Raw genomic sequence first — 20,971 nt, 5'->3', positions numbered from 1 at the left:
GATCAACCTAGTGAACCTTCTCTGGACTGCCTCCAATGCCAGTATATCTTTCCTTAGATAAGGGGACCAAAATTGTTCACAGTGTTCTGCGTGTAGTCCAACTAGTGCCTTGTATAGTTTTAGCAAGACTTCCTTATTTTTATATTCCATTCCCTTTGAAATAAAGGCCAACATTCCATTTGCCTTCCCTATCACCTGCTGAACTTGTATGTCAGGTTTTTGGGATTCATGCACGAGGACTCCCAAGTCCCTCTGTACTGCAGCTTTCTGCAGTCTTTCTCCATTTAAATAATATTCAGCTCTTCTAATCTTCCTGCCAAAATGCATAACCTCACATTTTCCTACATTATATTCCATCTGCCAAGTTTTTGCCCACTCACTTAACCTGTCTATATCCCTCTGTAGACTCTTTGTGTCATCCTCACCACTTGCCTTCCCACCTATTTTTGTGTAATTCGCAAACTTGATGATAGTACATACACTTCCCTCATCTAAGTCATTAATATATATTGTAAATAGTTGTGGCCCCAGGACTGATCCCTGTGGCACTCCACTAGTTATAGGTTGCCATCCTGAAAATGCCCCCATTATCCCAATTCTCTGTCTTCTACTAGTTAGCCAATCCTCTATCCATGCTAATATACTGCCCCCAACACCATGGACTCATCTTATTAAGTAGCCTTATAAGTGGTACCTTATCGAATGCCTTTTGAAAACCCAAATATATTACATCTACTGGTTCCCCTTTATCTATTCTGCTTGTTACCTCCTCAAAGAATTCTAATAAATTTGTCAGGCATGATTCCCCCTTAATGAAGCCATGCTGACTCTGCTTGATTATATTACACATTTTTAAATGCTCTGCTATTACATACTTTATAATAGACTCTAACATTTTCCCAATGATGGATGTTAAGCTAACTGGCCTACAGTTACCTGTTTTTTTGTCTCCCTTTTTTTTGGGCAGTTTTCCAATCTTCTGGGACTTTTCCAAAATCTAAGGATTCTTGGAAGATTACTACTAGTGCATCCACTATCTCTGTAGCTGCTTCGTTTAATATCCTAGGATGCAACTCATCAGGTCCAGGGGACTTATTGGCCTTTAGCCCCATTAGTTTCCCTAGTACTTATTCTCTAGTAATAGTTATTGTATTTATTTCCTCCCCCCCCCGCCCCCCGCAACCTTTTTCCCCTTGATCATTTAGTATTTTTGGAATGCTATTAGTGTCTTCTACTGTGAAGACTGATGCAAAGTATTTATTCCACTCCTCTGCCATTTCCTGGTTCCCCATTATTATTCCCCCAGCCTCATTCTCTAAGGGGCCTCTGTTCACTTTAGCCTCTCTTTTCCTTTCTATATATTTAAAGAAGCTCTTGCTGTCTGTTTTTATATTACTTGCTAGTTTACCCTCAAATTTATTTTCTCCCTCTTTATTACTTTTTGGTCATTTTTTGTTGGTTTTAAAACTTTCCCAATCCTCTGGCTTACCACTAATCTTTGCCACATTGTATGTTTTTTCTTTCAATTTGATACGATCCTTAACTTCCTTGGTTAACCATGGTTGGTTCATCCTCTTCCTAGAATCCTTCTCCCTCGCTGGGATATATCTTTGTTGTGAGTCGAACTATTTTCTTAAATGTCTGCCATTGTTCATCAACTGTCTTTTCTGCTAAACTCCTTTCCCAGTCCACTCCAGCCAACTCTGCCCTCATTCCTTGGTAATTACCCTTATTTAAGTTTAGCACAGTTGTTTCAGACCCAAGATTCTCACTCTCAAACTGAATGCTAAATTCTACCATGTTATGGGCACTGTTCCTATAGGATCTTTTACCAGATCTAAAATAGCCCGATCCCTGGTTGGATCCGCAACATATTGTTCCAGGAAACTGTCCCAAATACACTCTATGAATTCATGCTCATGTCTACCTCTGCTAATTTGATTTTCCCAATCTACATGAAGATTAAAGTCACTCGTGAATAATGTACAGCCTTTTTTACACACCCTCATTATTTCCTGATGTATTCTCTGTCCTACAGTATAGCTACTGTCAGGGGGCCTATAGAGCACTCCCACCAGTGTCTTCCTCCCCTTGTTATTTCTTACCTCCACCATATGGATTCTACATCTTCCAATCCAGGATCCTTTCTTGCTATCGTACTTATTCCATCTTGTACTAACAAAACTACCCCACCACCCTTTCCTTCCTGCCTGTCCTTTCGAAAAGTCACATACCCCTGAATATTTAGTTCCCAGCTTTGATCTCCTTGTAACCACGTCTCCGTAATGGCTATTAGATCATACCCACTAACCTCTATTTGTGCCATTAATTCATTAATTTTATTCCGAATACTACATGCAAACTAAAGACCTTATTTTTACTTTGAAGACTAGAAATACTCACCAATCCTACTCACCAAACAGTTGCTGTCTGTGCTTTTTAATGGTCTCTCACCTCTCTCTCCATGCTCTTTAATAATGTCTCTCTCCTGGCATTCTCTTGCTGTTAATGGCCCCGTTCCTTCTCGCACTCTCTCACTGTTAAAGGCCCTGCTCCTTTTCATACTCTATCCCTGTTAGTGGCCCCGCTGCTCTTCTCACTCTCTCACTGTTAATGGCTCCATTGCTCCTCTTGCACTCTCACTGTTAATGGCCCCGTTGCACCTCTCTCTCTCTCAGTTAAAGAAATGCTCCTTCTCGCACTTTTTGCCAGTTAAAGACCCCGCTCCTTCTCACACTCTCTCTGTTAAAGGCCACGTTGCACCTCTCGCTCTCTCTCAGTTAAAGACACGCTCTTTCTCGCACTCTCTCGCTGTTAAGCTCCCTGAAGGCAGAGAGCTGCCTCAGAGCTGAAGAATTCAAACTCAAGAAGAACAGATTTTAAAATCCGGAAAAATTGCCCACTCATCACAAACAGTCACCTGAACATATACAGCATGAAAATTCTGTGCAAACGTTTTAATTTTTCTAAGTTAATATTGGAAACCTCATCCCGCCATTGGATGAGGTTTCGTCAAAAAGGCAAAAGCCGCCTGGTTGATTAACCCGCTCGCCAACTGTAACATTGGACGGACAGCGAAAAGTCATGGTTGATTAATATGTTAATGGCCTTAATAGGCCTCTTAATTGTTGGCAGGCGCTGCTGACTCTCACTATGCCCGCTGGCTGAATTATCACGCGATGACAGTGGGACACTCGCCTGACGTCATCAGGCGCTAATTCACGCTTCAGCGTGTCGGGCACACACTCGCACGACAAGGGGAAAAACCCTGCACAAAGACTCTAAATAACTGCAAGTTTTTTTTTTAATCCTAACCACAATTTTGTCACGCAACACTGTTCTACAGTCGTCCACTCGAGCTTGACAGCGTTCGGGCAATTGCGAGAGGAGCCCAGGTTGGAGCGAGAGGAGCAGCGGGGCCATGAAGAGAGTGTGAGGATAGGGTGGACTTGGCTGGACACATGAACCATTAGCACGCGAGCGGCCTGGGTCTCTTTCCCCCCCCCCCAGTCGCTCTGCCCTCTTGTTTATCCTGTGACAGGAATCCACTGATGTTTGGGAAAGCCCCCTCCACGCTCGCACTTCAAAGCTGTTGCGTTTGGGGAAGGTTTACATTTTGCAAAGAAGGCTAGCGTGAAATTTGGAAACAAACAATTAGTTTCAATTACTTCAGAGGCACAGGAAGTGAAGAAGTCTCCGAGTTCCCAGCGTTGTCCAGCTCCCTGGGGATTTTGGTTCTGAAAGAGAGTTTCTTGCACTCAAAAACTGCCACGTGACAAGTTAACAGTAGAATAATATTGGTCATTCTCAAACCCGTTCAAACCAGGGATTGCCCGGCATTGCTGAAGACACCTATAGTCATTTAACCTGATTCCTTTTCCCTCTCCTCACCCCTCAGCTTTCCCCCACCCGCTGCCCAAAAAATAAATCAGCTGGACTTAGTTTCCAAACGATTCCCGGTAGTTACGTGGAGAGACTGGAGAAGCTGGGATTGTTACAGCAGAGAAGGTTACGGGGAGATTTGTTAAGAGGTGTTCAAAATCATGAAGGGTTTTGACAGAGTAAGTAAGGAGGAACTGTGTTCAATGGCAGGAGGGGGTGTATCCAGAAGGGCATAGATTTAAGGTAATTGGCAAAAAGAACCAGGAGTAAATGGAGACTTTATGCAGTACGAACGTGTGAATTAGGAGCAGAGTTAGGCCATTCGGCCCCTCGAGCCTGCTCCGCCATTCAATAAGATCATGGCTGATCTGTTTGTGTTTCGAGTTCCACATTCCCATCTACCTCCAATAACCTTTGTTTCCCTTACCTAGTTATTGTGATCTGGAAGGCGCTGCCTGAAGGGGCCATGGAAGCAAATTCAATAGTAACTTTCAAAAGCGAGTTGGATAATACTGGAAAAACAAACAACAAATCTAGCAGGGCTATGGAAAAAGAGCAAGAGGGAGAGGGGGCTAATTGGATAGCTCTTTCAAACAGCCAGCACGATGGGCCGAATGGTCTCCTTCTATACTGCAAGAGTTTATGAAATGATTACTGAACATTGTCTAGAAATACGCGGACACTCGAGTAGTTATCTGATTTGTATAATAGAACTTTTCAACACATTTCTAAATTTCAACTGAGTGTAGATACCATTGGCCAGCCAGATAGATCTGTGAACGTTAAATACACATTTATTGATATAGCACATCAAGCTGTACATTTTCTTTTGAGAAACTTGTCCATTGTTATCTGAAGATGCTGGAACATTACACATGGAATGATAGATTATACAGTCTTAAAGAGTTTGTGCACTGTTTGTAAGGAGCCTCAATGGTTATCTATTACATGCTAAGTATAAGCAACAGTCAGGAATTTTGTTTCATTCAGCAGTGTTTGTGGGGGGTATTAATTAGGGTATATTTCTCCCCTTTTCTGGTCTCCTTTTCTTGGTGACCAACCAGTGTTTTACAGAGCAGTGTCAGCTCCAGTGCAGTACAGAGGAAGTGCTACACTGTCAGAGGTGCCGTCTTTTGGATGAGACATTAAACCAAGGCCCTCTCAGGGGACATAAAAGATCCCATGGCACTATTTTGAACAAGAACTGGGGTGTTACCCCTGGTGTCCAATCTAATATTCATCCCTCAACCAACATCACTTAAAAAAGATTATCTGGTCATTATCGTATTGCTGTTTGTGGGAGCTTGCTGTGTGCAAATTGTCTGCCATGTTACCTATATCACAACAGCGACTACACTTCAGAAATACTTCATTGGCTGTAAAGTGCTTTGTGAAAGGTGCTACAGAAATGCAAGTTTTTCATCTAAATAGTCATTGTTTAATTTTGCATTCTCCAGCCAGGGGGAACCAGCCCCTCAGTAACTACCCTATCAAGCCCTCTACGAATTTTATATTTCAATGAGACCACTTCTCATTCTTCTAAACTCTAGAGAATCTGGACCCAGTCTACTCAACCTCTCCCTATGGGGAAATTGAACCAGGAATCATAAATTTAAAATGTAACTAAAGTCACGCATAGCTTCCTGATACAAACCTCCCCCCAGTCACACTTCAAAAAGGTGGATTTTTAAAGCATGTCTTGCCATATCCCCAGTACATTGTAAAGTGCTTTGTAACCAATGTGCTACAGACAATGAATGACCAGATAATCTGTTTTACTAGTATTGGCTAAATCAAGAATGTTGACCAGAATACCGGGTTAACTCCCTGCTCTCTGAATTGTGGAACCATTTTTACATCCACCGGACAAGTAGACAGGGCCTTGGTGATATATGTGTGAGAGATGGCGTCTCTGACAATGCAGCAACCCCTCAGCACTGCACTGGAGTGTCAGTCCAGATCTTTGTTAGAGTCCATGGCAGAGTTTGAACCCACAACCTTCTGACCCAGAGAAATGAAATAGTTGCTAACGTGGCACTTTAACAGTTTGTGTCAATCCTCTTTTGGCCAGTTTTAGAACTCTTCTGTTAGAGATGAACAAATGACAACCGTTTGATTTTAGAATTAAACCTGAGTCGATAGATCCAAGTATGGACATGCAAAAGTGCAGGCTTAGATCAGCTGATATACTCTAGCCTCTGAAGGAGAAGTCATAGGTTCAAGGCAATTCCAGGACTGGAGAACATAATCTGAACTGACTTCAGTGCAGAACCAAAGTACTAATGTAGGGAGTGCAGTCTTTCAGATGTTAAAATTAAATAATTATGAAGACAGGTTACAAGGTGAGACTTGTATTCCCTTAAGAATAGTAGATTAAAGAGTGATCTCATCCCAAGGTGTTTAAGATGATTAAAATGGTAGGTAGAGGAACTATTTCCTCTGGTTGGAGGCAGAGCAAGGGGACACGATCTTAAAATGAGAGCCAGGCCATTCAGGGGTGATGTCAGGAAGCACTTCCTAACACAGTGAGGCTGGGTGTCAATTGGAAATTTCAAAAGTGAGCTTGATAGGTTTTTAAAGCATTGATGGTTATGGAGCCAAGGCGGAGTAGGAGACGGATCAGCCATGATCTTGTTGAATGGCAGAACAGGCTCAAGGGGCTGAATGGCTTCCTCCTGTCCCTCTGTTCAAAACCCCATCTACCTGTGCAAGTAGTTATAAAACAACTTGCTGATTATTAAAAGTAGAGTGGGGAGTTTTTCAGGAGTCAAAAACCAACGTCCAATCCTCATCCAATACCAGCAAAAAGATAATCTAACTGGTCAGCTATCTTAATGCTGCCTCTGATGTGCACATTAATCGCCATGGTTTCTGACAGAAATGACAATGACTGTATCCTGAAATACCTCATTGGCGGTGACGCACTTTGGGATCCTGAGCTCATTAGGAGATGCTAGTTAAAGGCAAATTCTTTCTGCAGTTGATGGGCCGTTAGGGCTTAATCATAGACACTGTGGGGAGCAGTGATTCTGGAGAGTTCGATTCAGTCGTGTTCCAGTATCTCCTCCTGTTGAATCGGAATTGGGGGGTTTTAATGTCGATTATTGGGCAGAAACGTTGAAGGTCTCCGCAAGCAGCTGGAACTTTCACTCCAGGGGCAGTTCTGCCCTTGAAACTGTGGCAACATGTTGTTGGTGTACCTGGCGTCGGATGCCCAGACATCCCTTTAGTCCACATCGCATGTCCTGAATCACCAGCCTAAGCCTAGTGTTGAAGGTTTTTTGAAGGCATTTGTATACCATGGGCACCGCACAAGTGCTCAAGTAGGCGAGGAGTTCACACGCCCCCCTCAAGAAGTGAAGCAGGTTGGCAAACCGCACGTCGTCCCTTGCCCTAGTGACAAAGTGGGCGGTGCTCAACATAAGGGTCAAGTAGTATGGCAGCCAGAGGGCAAACTGCACCAAGACCGTGGCCAGGAGGAGCCTCTGGGTGGAAGGGTCAAGCCTCGAGGATTCTGCAAGCTGAAACAGGTGGCTTTTCCGGGGGCAGAGAATTAGCCGGAAGGCGTAGCTCACTCCTGCGGTGGGGACCACCAGCCCAGTAAGGAACATGATGGCGTCGCCTAGCTCCTTGGTCTGGAGCTTTGAGCAGTCATTGATTTCGTCGGAAATCTTGCTGCAGACGTAGAAGAGGAGGGAGGAGAAGCTGGCCAGGGCTGCACCACCCCACACAAAACTGCAGACGTGCTTCGTGTTGTAGACACTCGACATATAGGTGTGAGGCAAAGCTTGCTCAATGAAACAGTCCAGGCTGAGCAAAGTGGCAGAGTAGATGCTCACCAAGGCTGCCATGTTGAACAAGATGAATGAAGCCATGCAGAGCTCTTGGCCAAAGGTCCACACTGGCCAGAGGAGGTGGTCAGGGCCCAGAAGCTGCAGAAAGGCCACCACGTTAAGGATCAAGCCAGCCAACGCCATATTGGTGAAGTAGACATCTGGCATGTTGATGGACAACTTGTGACGAAGGTTGACAACGAGAACCAAAGCGTTGAAGATAAGGCCTAGGGGGAAGCAAACAATGAGGTAGGCCATCGAAGCAACAGATAGGATCAGGCCAACACTGTGGCAAAGGTCATCTCTGCAGAGTGTACTGTTGGGTCCAATGTTGCCTTGGATGCAGCTCCACATTGTAGCGAGGTTTCTAGGCCAACAGAGGCCGGAATGGTCAGCAAAGCAAGATTCGGAGCTTCATCATAAGGAGATATCTATATTGTTGAAGGACGTGATGTAAGCAGTGTGGAAATCAGCTGCCATCTGTATGTCTGTAAATAAGATTGAAAAATATGTTAGAACTGTAATTTGCTGAGTTTATGATTTTGTCCTCTCATTACTGCTCCTCAGAGATGTATTAAAGAGGTCCAAAGATGCGAGTCTTTGATTATTCCTTCTCACTAACCCAGCTGCTCACTGAAGCAGCCCTCTGACAACCCGCGTGAGAGCATTAATTAACAAAGTCGAGCACAGAAACAGGCCATTCAGCCCAACTAGTCCATGCTCCACATGAGCCTCTTTCCACTCTTCCTCGCCCAAGCCCATCAATACATCCCACTATTCCTTTTTCCCTCATCCATCTTCCCCTTAAATTCATCTAAGCTGAATTCCAACATTTTAATCAGATCACCCCTCACTTAAGGCCAATTCAACAAGTTTACCTGACCTATTCTCAGGATTTGACTCTTTTAGCACTGGTATCATTCTGGTGAATCTGCACTTGACCCCCATCTCCCGGGCCAATATATCCTTCCCCACGTCCGGTGCCCGGAGCTGAACGCAGAGCACAGGACAGTAAATGTGATAGAGTCTATGAGAGGGTAGGTTGTCCAGGATGTGTAGAAGCAGGAGGCTTCCAGAGCTCCTGATTTTCCCTTTGGATTTGGCAATAGGCACAAGTCACCCATCAATGAGTTTTCAAGCGATTTACATCCATACTCAAAATTGTTTGTTAAGGTGGGGCAACCTCAGTTGGTGTGGATCCCTGAATCTCTTCCTCCTCACGACAATTAATCCCAGGTCGTTTGCAGTGTCTCTTAGAGGTTGCCAATTCCATTTGGCCGTATCACTGGAGGTCTCATCACATGACCTCCCACTGCCCCATACCCCACCCCCCCACTCTCCCGCCATTGGTCTACCCAACACACCCATCCTTGCCATGCTCTGCCTTCCCATGGGCAACAGAAAAGCGGGCAGGCTCTTCACAAGCCAAGCAACTGATTCTTGTTAGTCAAATAGCATCTTGTTTCTCCTACATTCCTATAATTTTATGACTAGAGAGTTGGCAACTCAAGTGTCCACTGCCACAAATATACATCACACTCATTGCTGTTCAACACACTTTAAATGATCGTGTGCCTATATCTCCTGAACATACAAACCCAGAGGTAAAATAAGTGACGCACATCACAGGAATGTACTGTGAGTGCTAGAAACGGAAGTAAGATACACAATTCAGTGACATCTCCTGAGGCCAATGTTCTGCAGAGGAACTATTTCATCATTACTGCAATTGGTGTCACCTCTTCCTGTTTTTTTTAAGCAGTCACACATCAAGCACTTGAAAAACAAACACTAAATCGGGAGATTACGACATCGGCATAAGCAACTTTAACGCTTTCACAGTCAGGGTTCAAAAATAAACCCCAGAGACAAGATGTAACCAGGCTTGTGCACAGCATGGCAGTACAAGGGTGGATGATTATAGGGACATAGGAACAAGAGTTGGCCATTCAGCCCCTCAAGCCTGTCCCGCACATTCATTGAGATCATGGCTGATCTGCAACCTCTAGGGTCGCCAACTGTGATTAAACATATTACTCAAGGTTTCACCACATGATTTGCCCCCACGCTCCAGCCATTAGTCAACCAACACATCCATCTTTGTGAGGTACGGCCTTCCTACGCCAATTGGAAAGCAAAAGAAACTCATTACCCAATTGGATGATACTTGACTTTCAATCAAACAGCCTTTTTTCTCATTTTCAATATTTTTATATCTGGTAAAGGGAATTGTTTGAAGAAATTGACAAAAAAAAAAATCAATCTTTTTTAATGTCCGGATGATTTTTCTCCAGGGTTGCACACAGCAGTGTCCAGGAGATTAATCTTTCATTCCTGGAGACTCCAGGACAGACCCTGGAGGGTTGGCAGCTCTAACAACCATTGGCCTAACTCCAGCTTGTCCTAATGGAGGGGCATCTTATGGTCTCAAGGGACTAGATTGACTAAAGGAGGAGTTGTGAATCCTTTCATCGCTGGGTAGAGTTTGCGGGAAATCAGGTATCTAAGACAAAATTCTGAAGTTTCTGCGCAGGAGGAGAGATGGAAGGGGAGTTAGTAATTTATTTAGTTTTTCACAGTTATTATTAAATTACGTATTCCCTATTTTTAAAAAACCATCGATGAAATTTCAACACCAATTGTATCTCACCCTCGCTTACTTTAACCCTTTCACATAGAACCACATTGAGTTTAAAGCACAGAAACAGACCATTGGCCAACCCGCTCTATGCCAGTGTTTATACTCCACACAATCCTTATCCCACTTAAACTGATGATTCCCATCCGCTTCCTGTCCAAATTCCCTTTATTTATTTCTTCCTCATTGGCGCATCACGATCCCCTTAAATCTGTCAATGCTGCCTTCTTCAACCACTCCACCTTCTCAACACTTCACCATGTGAAGAAATTCCACCTGAATAATTTGGATGATCTATTAGCAGCTATTTTATATTTATGGCCCCTATGCCCTGGGCTCAACAACAATTTCTTTTCAATTCATTCTCAAGATGAGGGGGGTCACTGGCAAATGCGGCACTTTACTGCCTATACCTAGTTACCCTTGAGAAGCCAGTGGTGGGCCACCTTATGACTGAGAGTCTCTCAAAACTACTAAAGCTTGTTTACATTGAATAAAGGGAAAACTGTGCTCGCTGGTCTACATCTGTCAATTTTAAAAATTCTCATCTTTGTGTTCAAATCCCTCCAGGGCCTCACCCCTCCCCATCTCTGTCATTTCTTTCAGCCCCACAACCCGACAAGATTTCTGTACTCCTCCGGTTCTGGACTCTTGCTCATCTCCAATTTTGACCACTCCACCATTGGTGTACGTGCCTTCAGCTCCCCGGGCCCTAAGTACTGGAATTCCCTCCCTAAACCTCTCCACCTCTCTCTCTCTCTCTCTCTCCTTCAAGATGCTCCTTTAAGCCTTGGATCGCCTGTATCTCCTTATGTCAAACTGTGTCTGATTTACACACCTGTGGAACATTTTACTTGGTTAAAGGGGTTATTTAATTGTTGTTGTGCCTAACACATACTGTACCAGCTCTGAGAGCGTGTGATGGTACTCTGGATGTAATCTATTTGATATCTAATCTAAGAGTTAGTTAGGTTAATAACAATGAAGAGCCGAAATCTCACCTTGACCATGAGCACAAACCTTCTCTTAAAAACGGGTGAAAACATCTCAGCGCTGTAGTCTGCTGATTGGGAATTGACTCTAGGGAAAGGGTTTTTCCTCCCTCTTCTCAACCATGTTGGCAAAGACAGATCTACTGGAGCCAGAAGGACAAAAGAATGAATTGACTACTTATATAACTGGCTTGTAAAGTAGAAGAATTGCAAGAGAACAGCTACTGTTTTTTTTTTTTGCTTGTTGGCACAGGAGATGTTGTTCCAAACCCTTGACCCTTTTAATGGTACATTTTAGATTTCCACTCACATCCTCGATCAGCAAAGGCCTCTAAGCTACCCGCCCATTCACATGCTCCCAGACAAAGGAAGCTCTCTCCATTTTGATGCTGTTCCAAGAGCACCCCAATCAATGGCCTCGGTAATTTTGAAACTAGACCACAACTTGCGTTCCAAGAACAATAAATGGAGGTTTCCTCACACAAAGAGTTTCAGGAAGACCCATAAATGAAATCAAGCATCAGGCAAGGCCCTGCTTTGTAAGTTTTAATTCTTTTTCACAAAGAGCGATAATGTTTATAAAAGTGAGAGAGTTCAATGCTGAGGAATGCAATGTCCTTGAACACAGTGCAAGCACATTCAACTTTGAACAAGGTCCCTTAATTTAGCTGGGACACGGGATGGCGTTGGGCTTGTAATAATGTGTCATTCTTCTCATCATGGATATCTATCACTCTCTCCAATAACCACCAGATATATCCATTGAACTGACTCCAACTCACATTCTCACCCAATACTTCAAATCTCTGAGATGCGTCCCCTCCAACAGTTTTATTTCACCTACAATTTACATAATCTTAAAACCTAAACTCAGCATCACCAAACCCCCCCCCCACTCAAACGCTCTTCCTTTTCGGGACTTGCTGGTGTCTGTGGTGACTCATTCCCCTAGGCTATTGATGTGCAAAAAAAGAAACATAGTGATTGAACCGTGAGTCGGAATACTACCACAGGTTCCTCTCCACCATCCCAAATTGGAAATAGACCAGCTGTTCCTTCACTGTCGCTGGGTCCAAATCCTGGAACTCCTTCCCTAGCAGCACTGTGGGCATACCTACACCACATGGACTGCAGCGGTTCTAGAAGGCAGCTCACTACCGCCTTCTCAAGGGCAATTAGGGATGGGCAATAAATACCTGCAGCCCAGTGATTCCCACACTCCTAGAATGAGCAAAAAATTAGATGCTAACTTGTGCAGTAGGATGTGCACAATTAAAGGGGCATTGTTAAGCGAGAGGAGAAAACCCAGTATTAATAATGATGGAATTGAGAAACAAGCACACTGTTCACTGCAGGCTTTATTCTTGGAGTGGTATGATGCTGTGGAAGAGGGTTATATCATGCCCTTGTTGTCGTCAGACAGCCTCCTGTTCAATGTAAGCTGCATGCGCTCCACAGCACATGCACTGAAAGCTGAGAGCAAAGCAGGCCATGCATGTGATGGAAGAATTGCTATTACTTCCGATGTATTGTGTGTATGAGGCATGGGCTCTGTAGACAGCTTCCTTCTCAAATGGGGAGATAAATACACACTGCAGATGCCACCCGTGTTTTTATGCACCAGCAGCCTCTTTATCCGTAATTAACTCGTGCTGTACCTGCCCTGGGAGTGTTTGATGGGGACAGTGTAGAGAGAGCCTTACTCTGTATCTAACCCTGTGCTGTACCTGTCCTGGGAGTGTTTTATGGGGACAGTGTAGAGGGAGCTTTACTCTGTATCTAACCCCGTGCTGCACCTGTCCTGGGAGTGTTTGCTGGAGACAGTGTAGAGGAAGCTTTACTCTGTATCTAACCCCGTGCTGTACCTGTCCTGGGAGTGTTTGATGGGGACAGTGTAGAGGGAGCTTTACTCTGTATCTAACCCCGTGCTGTACCTGTCCTGGGAGTGTTTGATGGAGACAGTGTAGAGGGAGCTTTACTCTGTATCTAACCCCGTGCTGTACCTGCCCTGGGAGTGTTTGGTGGGGACAGTGTAGAGGGAGCTTTACTCTGTATCTAACCCCGTGCTGTACCTGTCCTGGGAGTGTTTGATGGGGACAGTGTAGAGGGAGCTTTACTCTGTATCTAACCCCATGCCGTACCTGTCCTGGGAGTGTTTGCTACTGACAATGACAAAGACATTAACATTGTTCTATTTTCTAGAAATAGCATTGTTCACCTTGATGAGCCAGTTAAAAATACAATGAGTTTTTGATCCATTGGGACTCAGGGCTCAGGCAAGCAGAATCGGTCGTCACTTGGTTTTCACACTGTTAGCAACAATGTCACCCACTCACAGCTTTCTTTCCTCATTCTGCTCTGCAGAGAATCCTCAGATTTAATCGCTGAGACTCGCCGGTTCCTCATTCACAGTTAAATAAATTTCAGCAGTTTCATCATGCTCTCATTTCAGCTTTACGCAAACTGGTTGCAGTGCATGAACAACTAAACTGATGACAGTGATGAATGTGACACGCCACAACCTCTCACATCTACAGCCTGCAATCAGCAGCAAGGGGACTGGAGAGGCTGCGACAAACTACAACACAGCTGCACAAAACTGCATCAAAACTGTTCCAAATATATTCCAAACAGCGTCGGAAACTCACAGGGACAATGCACAACACAGACAGAGGGAGTGGGTTAATGAGGGAATAATAGACGCAGGAGTGAGGTACTTCCAAACCCAAGGGGCAATACCAGCAGAGGCCCACAAGGAGGTGTAACTGCCCCATCCACCCCCATCTGATTGGCAATGGATGAGGAAGAATGAAGCCAAAATAAAGGTGCAAAAGAATAAAATAAGGAATAATTCTCCCCACCATGAATGATACAAATTTATCACAAAATTCAAGTGTTTTATTATTGTTGGATTCTGCAGTCTAGGGATTGACTTTCTAAACTCAGAAATTGCATTTGGGGCAAGAATAATTTAAGTCAGTTGATGGAGTTAATGTTAGCCACAAGTGCCTCACTCACACTCTTACTAGTCTTCAACCTTTGTGTTTCTAAGTGTTAACTGGAACCTGGCTAGCAGGTCCTGCCTAAAAGTGATATGACTTTTTGAAGTAAGGAGCCTTTATTTTCCATTAACAGGGCCTACACATTCTGTCAATGTGCGGATATCCAGGAATTCATCACGGGAAGTCCTTAGAGGAGATATAACACCCACTTTTAACCTTAGCAATGCATGGAATACATGATTTAAAAAAAACATTTTGGCATAAACACTGTCAACTGTTTTGAGAATGTGTGTGTGTGTTTTTGGGGGGGAGTGGGGGGGTATGTGAGTGTGTGTGTGTGTGTATATGTATGAGTGTGTGTGTGTGTGTGTGTATATGTATGAGTGTGTGTGTGTGTGTGTGTATATGTATGAGTGTGTGTGTGTGTGTGTGTATATGTATGAGTGTGTGTGTGTGTGTGTGTATATGTATGAGTGTGTGTGTGTGTGTGTATATGTATGAGTGTGTGTGTGTGTGTATATGTATGTGTGTGTGTGTATATGTATGTGTGTGTGTGTATGTGTATGAGTGTGGGGGTGTGTGTATATGTGTGTGTGTGTGTGTGTGTGTGTGTATATGTATGTGTGTGTGTGTGTGTATATGTATGTGTGTGTGTGTGTGTGTGTATATGTATGTGTATATGTATGTGTGTGTGTGTTTTTTGGGGGGGAGTGGGGGAATGAGAGTGTGTGTGTGTGTATATGTATGTGTGTGTGTGTATATGTATGTGTGTGTGTGTGTGTGTGTGTGTGTGTATATGTATGTGTATATGTATGTGTGTGTGTGTTTTTTGGGGGGGAGTGGGGGAATGAGAGTGTGTGTGTGTGTATATGTATGTGTGTGTGTGTATATGTATGTGTGTGTGTGTGTGTGTGTGTGTATATGTATGAGTGTGTGTGTGTGTATATGTATGAGTGTGGAGGTGTGGGTGTGTGTGGGTGTGTCTGTGCGTTTTCACAATCTCTCCTTTTATTTACAGAAAGGTTAACATGCAAAAGTAAAATTAGTAAATTAGAAGCAGGAGGAGGCCATTCGGCCCCTCGAGCCTGCTCCACCATTCAATAAGATCATGGCTGACCTGATTGTAACCTCAACCCCACATTCCCACCTATCCCCAATGACCTTTCACCTCCTTGCCTTTCAAGAATCTATCTACCTCTGCTTTAAAAATATTCAAGGACCCTGATTCCACTGCCTTTTGAGGAACAGAGTTTCAAAGATGCACAACCCTCAGAAAAAAATTCTCTCCATTTCTGTCTTAAATGGGAAGCCCCTTATTTTTAAACCGTGACCCCTAGTTCTAGATTCTCCCACAAGAGGAAACATCCTCTCCACATCATCCCTGTCAAGACCCCTCAGGATCTTATGTTTCAATCAAGTCACCTCTTACTCTCCTAAACAAGCCTAGCCTGTCCAGCCTTTCCTCATAAGACAACCCGCCCAATCTTGGTATTGGTCTAGTAAAGATTCTCTGAACTGCTTCCAATGCATTTATATCCTTCCATTAATAAGGAGACTAATACTGTACAAAGTACTCCAGATGTGGTCTCACTAGTGCCCTGTACAACCGAAGCATAACCTCCCTACTTTTGTAATCAATTCCCCTCACAATAAATGATAACATTTCATTAGTTTTCCTAATTACTTGCTGTACCTGCATAATAACCTTTGCAATTCATGCACTAAGACACCCAGACCTCTCTGCATCTCAGAGCTCTGCAATCTCTCTCCATTTAAATATACTTCTTTTTTATTCTTCCTGCCAAAAAGGACATTTTCACATTTTCCTACATTATACTCCATTTGCCAGATCTTTGCCTACTCACTTAACGTATTTACATCCCTTTGTAGCCTCTTTATGTCCTCTTCACAACTTACTTTGCTAACTATCTTTATGTCATCAGCAAATTTAGCAAGCATACCTTTGGTCCCTTCATGCAAGTCATTTATGTAAATTGTAAATTGTTGAGGGCCCAGCATTGATCCCTGTGGCACACCATTTGTTATATCTTGGCAAGCAGAAAATTACTCATTTATGCCTACTCTCTGTTTCCTGTCAGCTAGCCAATTTTCTATCCATGCCAATATGTTAACCTCTACACCCTGAGCTTTTATTTTCTGCAATCGCCTTTGGTGTGGCACCTTATCAAATACCTTCTGGAAATCTAAGTACAGTACATCCACCGGTTCCCCTTTATCCACAGCACATGTTACTTCTTCAAAGAATGCTAATAAATTGGTTAAACATGATTTCACTCTCACAAAGCCATGTTGACTCTGCCTGATTTCTAAGTGACCTTCCAAATCATTTTTAATGATAGCTTCTGACATTTTCCCTATGACAGATGTTAAGCTAACTGACCTGTAGTTTCCTGCTTTCTGTCTCCCTCCCTTTTTGAATAAAGGAGTTACATTCGCTGTTTTCCAATCTAATGGAACCTTCTCCAAATCTAGGGAATTTTAGAAAATTAAAACCAATGCATCAACTATCTCACCAGTCACTTCTTTTAAGATCCTAGTGTGAAATCCATCAGGACCCGGGGACTTGTCAGCCCACAGCTCCAACAATTTGCTCAGTACCACTTCCCTGGTGAGGGTAATTTTCTTGAGTGACTTCCTCCCTCCCTTCCATTTCCTGACATACAGCTATTTCTGGGTTATTACTTGCATACGCTATAGTGAAGACCGATGCAAAATACCTGTTCAATTCATCTACCGTCTCCTTATTTTCCATTATTAATTCCCCAGGCTCACTTTCTATAGGACAATGCTCAATTTGTTAACTCTTCCTTTTTAAATATCTATAGAAATCTTACTGTTTGTCTTTATATTTCTAGCTAGCTTTCTCTTGTACTCTAATTTTTCCCTCCTTATTACTCTTTTAGTCACTCTTTGCTGTTTTTTATATTCTGTCCAATCTTCTGTCCACCCTTCTTTGCCCAATTATATGCTTTTTCTTTAAGTTTGATACTATCTTTAACTTTTTTAGTGAATCGCAGATGGTGGGTGCTCCCCTTGGAATTTTTCTTTCCCTTTGGAATGTGCCTATTCTGTGTATTCTGAAATATCCCCTTAAACGCCTGCCACTGCACCTCTATTGACCTATCCCTCGACCTAATTTACCAGGACACTTTAGCTAGCTCCAATTGCATGCCCTCATAATTGCCCTTATTTAAGTTCAAAATACTAGTCTTAGACCCACTCTTCTCTCCCTCAAATTTAATGAAAATTTTAATCATATTATGATCTCTGCTACCTAGGGGTACCTTCACTATGAGGTCATTAATTAATCCTATCTCGTTGCACCAGACCATGTCTAGTATAGATTGCTCTCTGGTTGGTGCCAGAACATGCACCATAAGAAACTATCCTGAAAACATTCTATGAATTCCTCAACTAGGATACCTTTGCCCACCTCAGCTTTCCAGTCTATATGTAGATTAAAATCACTCATGATTATCGCCGTACCTTTTCCTAGCTTCCTGTCCCTCCTAAATGTCACATACCCTTCAATATTCAGGTCCCATTCTATGTCATCCTGCAGCCATGTCTTTGTAATGAATATCAGATGTAATTATTTATTTCTACTCATGCGGTTGGTTCTTTTTGTTTCGAAAGCTACTTGCATTCAGATACAGAGCCTTTAGTTTTGTCCTTTTATTATTTTTGTAACCTCTAGCCTTATCTCCTGATTTACTTTTAGATTTGAACTCTCTGTCCCTTCCTGTCACAGTTTATTTATTATTTCCCAAATTAATACCTTTCTCTCTTGCCTTGTCTCTACTCTAGGATTTGCCATGTCTTCCCAAATTTTATCCCTTGCCCCCACTATTTAGTTTAAAATCCTCTCTACTTCCCTAGTTATGCAGTTCGCAAGAACACTGGTCCCTGCACAGTTCAGGTATAGACTGTCCCAATGGTACAGCCCCCATTTTCCCCAGTGCAGGTGCCAGTGCCCCACAAACCGGAACCCACTTCTCCCACACCAGTCTTTGAGCCACGCATTCATCTCTCTAATTTTATTTACCCTATGCCAATTTGCAAGTGGCTCAGATAATAATCCAGAGATTATCTATGCAGAACCTCTTTCCTAGGTCTACCTACATTGTTGGCACCTACCTGAACCACAATGACTGGATCCTCCCCCTCCCACTGCAAGTTCCTCTCCAGCCCCGAGCAGGTATCCCGACCTCTGGCATTGGGCAGACAACACAGCTTTCTGCATTCTCGCCCTTGGCTGGAGAAAACAGTGTCTATCCCCCTGACTATACTGTCTCCTACTACCACTACATTCTTTTTAACTCCCCCACCCCCCCACAACTTGAATGGCTCCCTGTACCACGGTGCCATGGTCAGCCTGCACATCCAGGCTGCAGCCCTCGCCCTCACCCTTGTCCATACAGGCTACAAGAACCCCAAACTTGTTGGTCAGCTACAAGAGCTGAGGCTCCTCCACTTCCACCTTCTCAATCCCCTTACCTGCCTGTCGCACAGACACACCCTCCTGTCCCCGGCCACTTAGCAAATCGGATGACGCTATCCTAAGGAGTGGTAAGGAAATTTGTTCTGTTTGCTTTGGAATTGAGAAGATTTTGAGGTAGGTGACAAAACTGAGGTTTTTGAATACTTTGAAGGGGATCCACGTGCGCAGCTAGTCCAGGAAAATTCTTCAACAATGGGCACAAGCCCTGAGGAGTTAGGTGTAATAAGCAAAGATCTTTCTAACAGTACTTTTGGAGGCTGTCTCTCAAGCTGAGGCTGTTAAGAAAAACTTAGTCATGTTTCAGCCGAGAGAGAAGGGTTTTGGGGGATAGGCTGAAGAGACAAATGACTGGAGTTGACTCTGAAAAGAGGGAAGCGCTCCTTTGTCGTAGCTTTCCCAAAAAAAACTCTGTGCTTCTTCTGTAGCTGATGCTTCACTCTGTTGAGGACCCAATTCCCAGCTCTCCTTGTGCACAGCCTGGGTGATTCCTTGTTCCTTGGTAACTAGCAGTCAGGTCAGGCAGCTGTGCTTGAGTGGTGCCTTCTAATGACCTCAATTCTCTACTGACATCAGGTAACTCATGACAGACTAAGGGTCCTCTTGGCATAGGGTTCGACCCCACAAGCAAAGCCTTTACTGAAGCAAAAATAAAAGCAAAACACTGCGGATGCTGGAAATCCAAAACAAAAACAAAAATAAAAATACCTGGAAAAACTCAGCAGGTCTGGCAGCATCGGTGGAGAAGAAAACAGTTGACGTTTCGAGTCCTCATGACCCTTCAGCAGAACTGAAGTATAGTTAGGAGAGGGGTGAAATATAAGCTGGTTTAAGGTGGGGGGCGGGTGGAGAGAGAAGTTGAGGGTGGGGTGGTTGTGGGGATAAGCAAGCAGTGATAGGAGCAGATAATCAAAAGATGTTACAGACAAAAGGATCAAAGAGGTGTTGAAGGTGGTGATATTATCTAAGAAAAGTGCTAATTAAGAATGGAAGGCAGGACACTCAAGGTACAGCTCTAGTGGGGGTGGGCTGGAAAGACTAACAAAGTATTAGTTGTAGATTTAAAAATAATGGAAATAGGTGGGAAAAGAAGAATCTATATAAATTATTGAAAAGAAAGGGAGGGGGAAGAAACGGGGTGGGGATGGGGGGAGGGGGAGTTTAAGATCTAAAGTTGTTGAACTCAATATTCAGTCCGGAAGGCTGTAAAGTGCCTAGTCGGAAGATGAGGTGCTGTTCCTCCAGTTTGCGTTGGGCTTCACTATTAACACCATGGGTTATCTGGCCCTGATCACGTTGCTTGTTTGTGGGATCCTGCTGTGTGTTGTCTTACACTACAGAAGGACTGAGTGGGGTTTGGAGCACTTTGGGATTTCCTGAGGTTGTGGGAGGTACTGCGGGAATGCGAGCCTGTCTTTCAGCAGACAGGAATGAAGCCACTAGGTTAACAGAATAAAAAAAGTGTCCCCTGAGCCAGGAGAGGTTGTTGCCTCTTCACACACTGGCTTCCCATAATGTGGCACTGGGTAAACTGAACCACTGCTCTCCCAGGCAGGGCTGCTCAATCTGCTAAAGGATGAGGAAAAATCTAATCAGTCTGTCCACAGGCTGATCCTGGGTATCCGAGCGCTTCCTTCACACATGGGGGGCGAGACTCAAGAGATGTTTACGGCACAGAAGGAGGCCATTCGGCTGTTCTGACAGCAATGCTGAAGCAGCAGCCGCTTCCCCCCCTCCCTCCCTCCCTCCCAGTCTGAACCACGGCACTAAAAATAAAACAATTTTATTGTGGACAAAACTTTGCCCTTGTCACCCTGACCCATACCCTCTTTAACACCCGGCCACTCTTTGTGCCGACAGAGGGGAGGGAGGGGGTGAGGTTTGCTCCAGCTATTCCACTGCGTGAGCCATTCCAGCCAGCCCGAGTTTTGTTTTAAAGCGGGTTCTGAACTGCTCTCCACGATCTTTAACGTCAGACAGGTGGAAATTCATGTTCTTTTTGACAGGTGCAAGATATCAAATAATGATTCATTAATATTTTTTACATACAATCTTAGTGTCGGTATTGAGCAAACAAATATATATTTTAAAATTACCGTTAATTT

General features: G+C 43.8%; 1 protein-coding gene across 1 annotated transcript; it reads right to left on the bottom strand.

Moving 5' to 3' along the window:
* Positions 1-4,660: 4,660 nt before the first annotated feature.
* On the bottom strand, positions 4,661-11,484 carry LOC144669432 (G-protein coupled receptor 146-like). The gene is made up of 2 exons (XM_078531857.1): positions 11,355-11,484; positions 4,661-8,203 (listed from the first exon to the last, which is right to left on the bottom strand). The coding sequence occupies exon 2, from the start codon at positions 8,067-8,069 to the stop codon at positions 7,029-7,031; it is 1,041 nt and encodes a 346-aa protein (XP_078387983.1). The 5' UTR covers positions 8,070-8,203; positions 11,355-11,484; the 3' UTR covers positions 4,661-7,028.
* Between the last annotated feature and the right edge of the window lie 9,487 nt (positions 11,485-20,971).

This window comes from Cetorhinus maximus, chromosome 29 (assembly GCF_964194155.1).
Source record: "Cetorhinus maximus chromosome 29, sCetMax3.hap1.1, whole genome shotgun sequence".
NCBI classification, from domain to species: Eukaryota; Metazoa; Chordata; class Chondrichthyes; order Lamniformes; family Cetorhinidae; genus Cetorhinus; species Cetorhinus maximus.
Note: the sequence above shows the minus strand (reverse complement) of the source record. Positions and strands in the feature narration are given on the sequence as shown.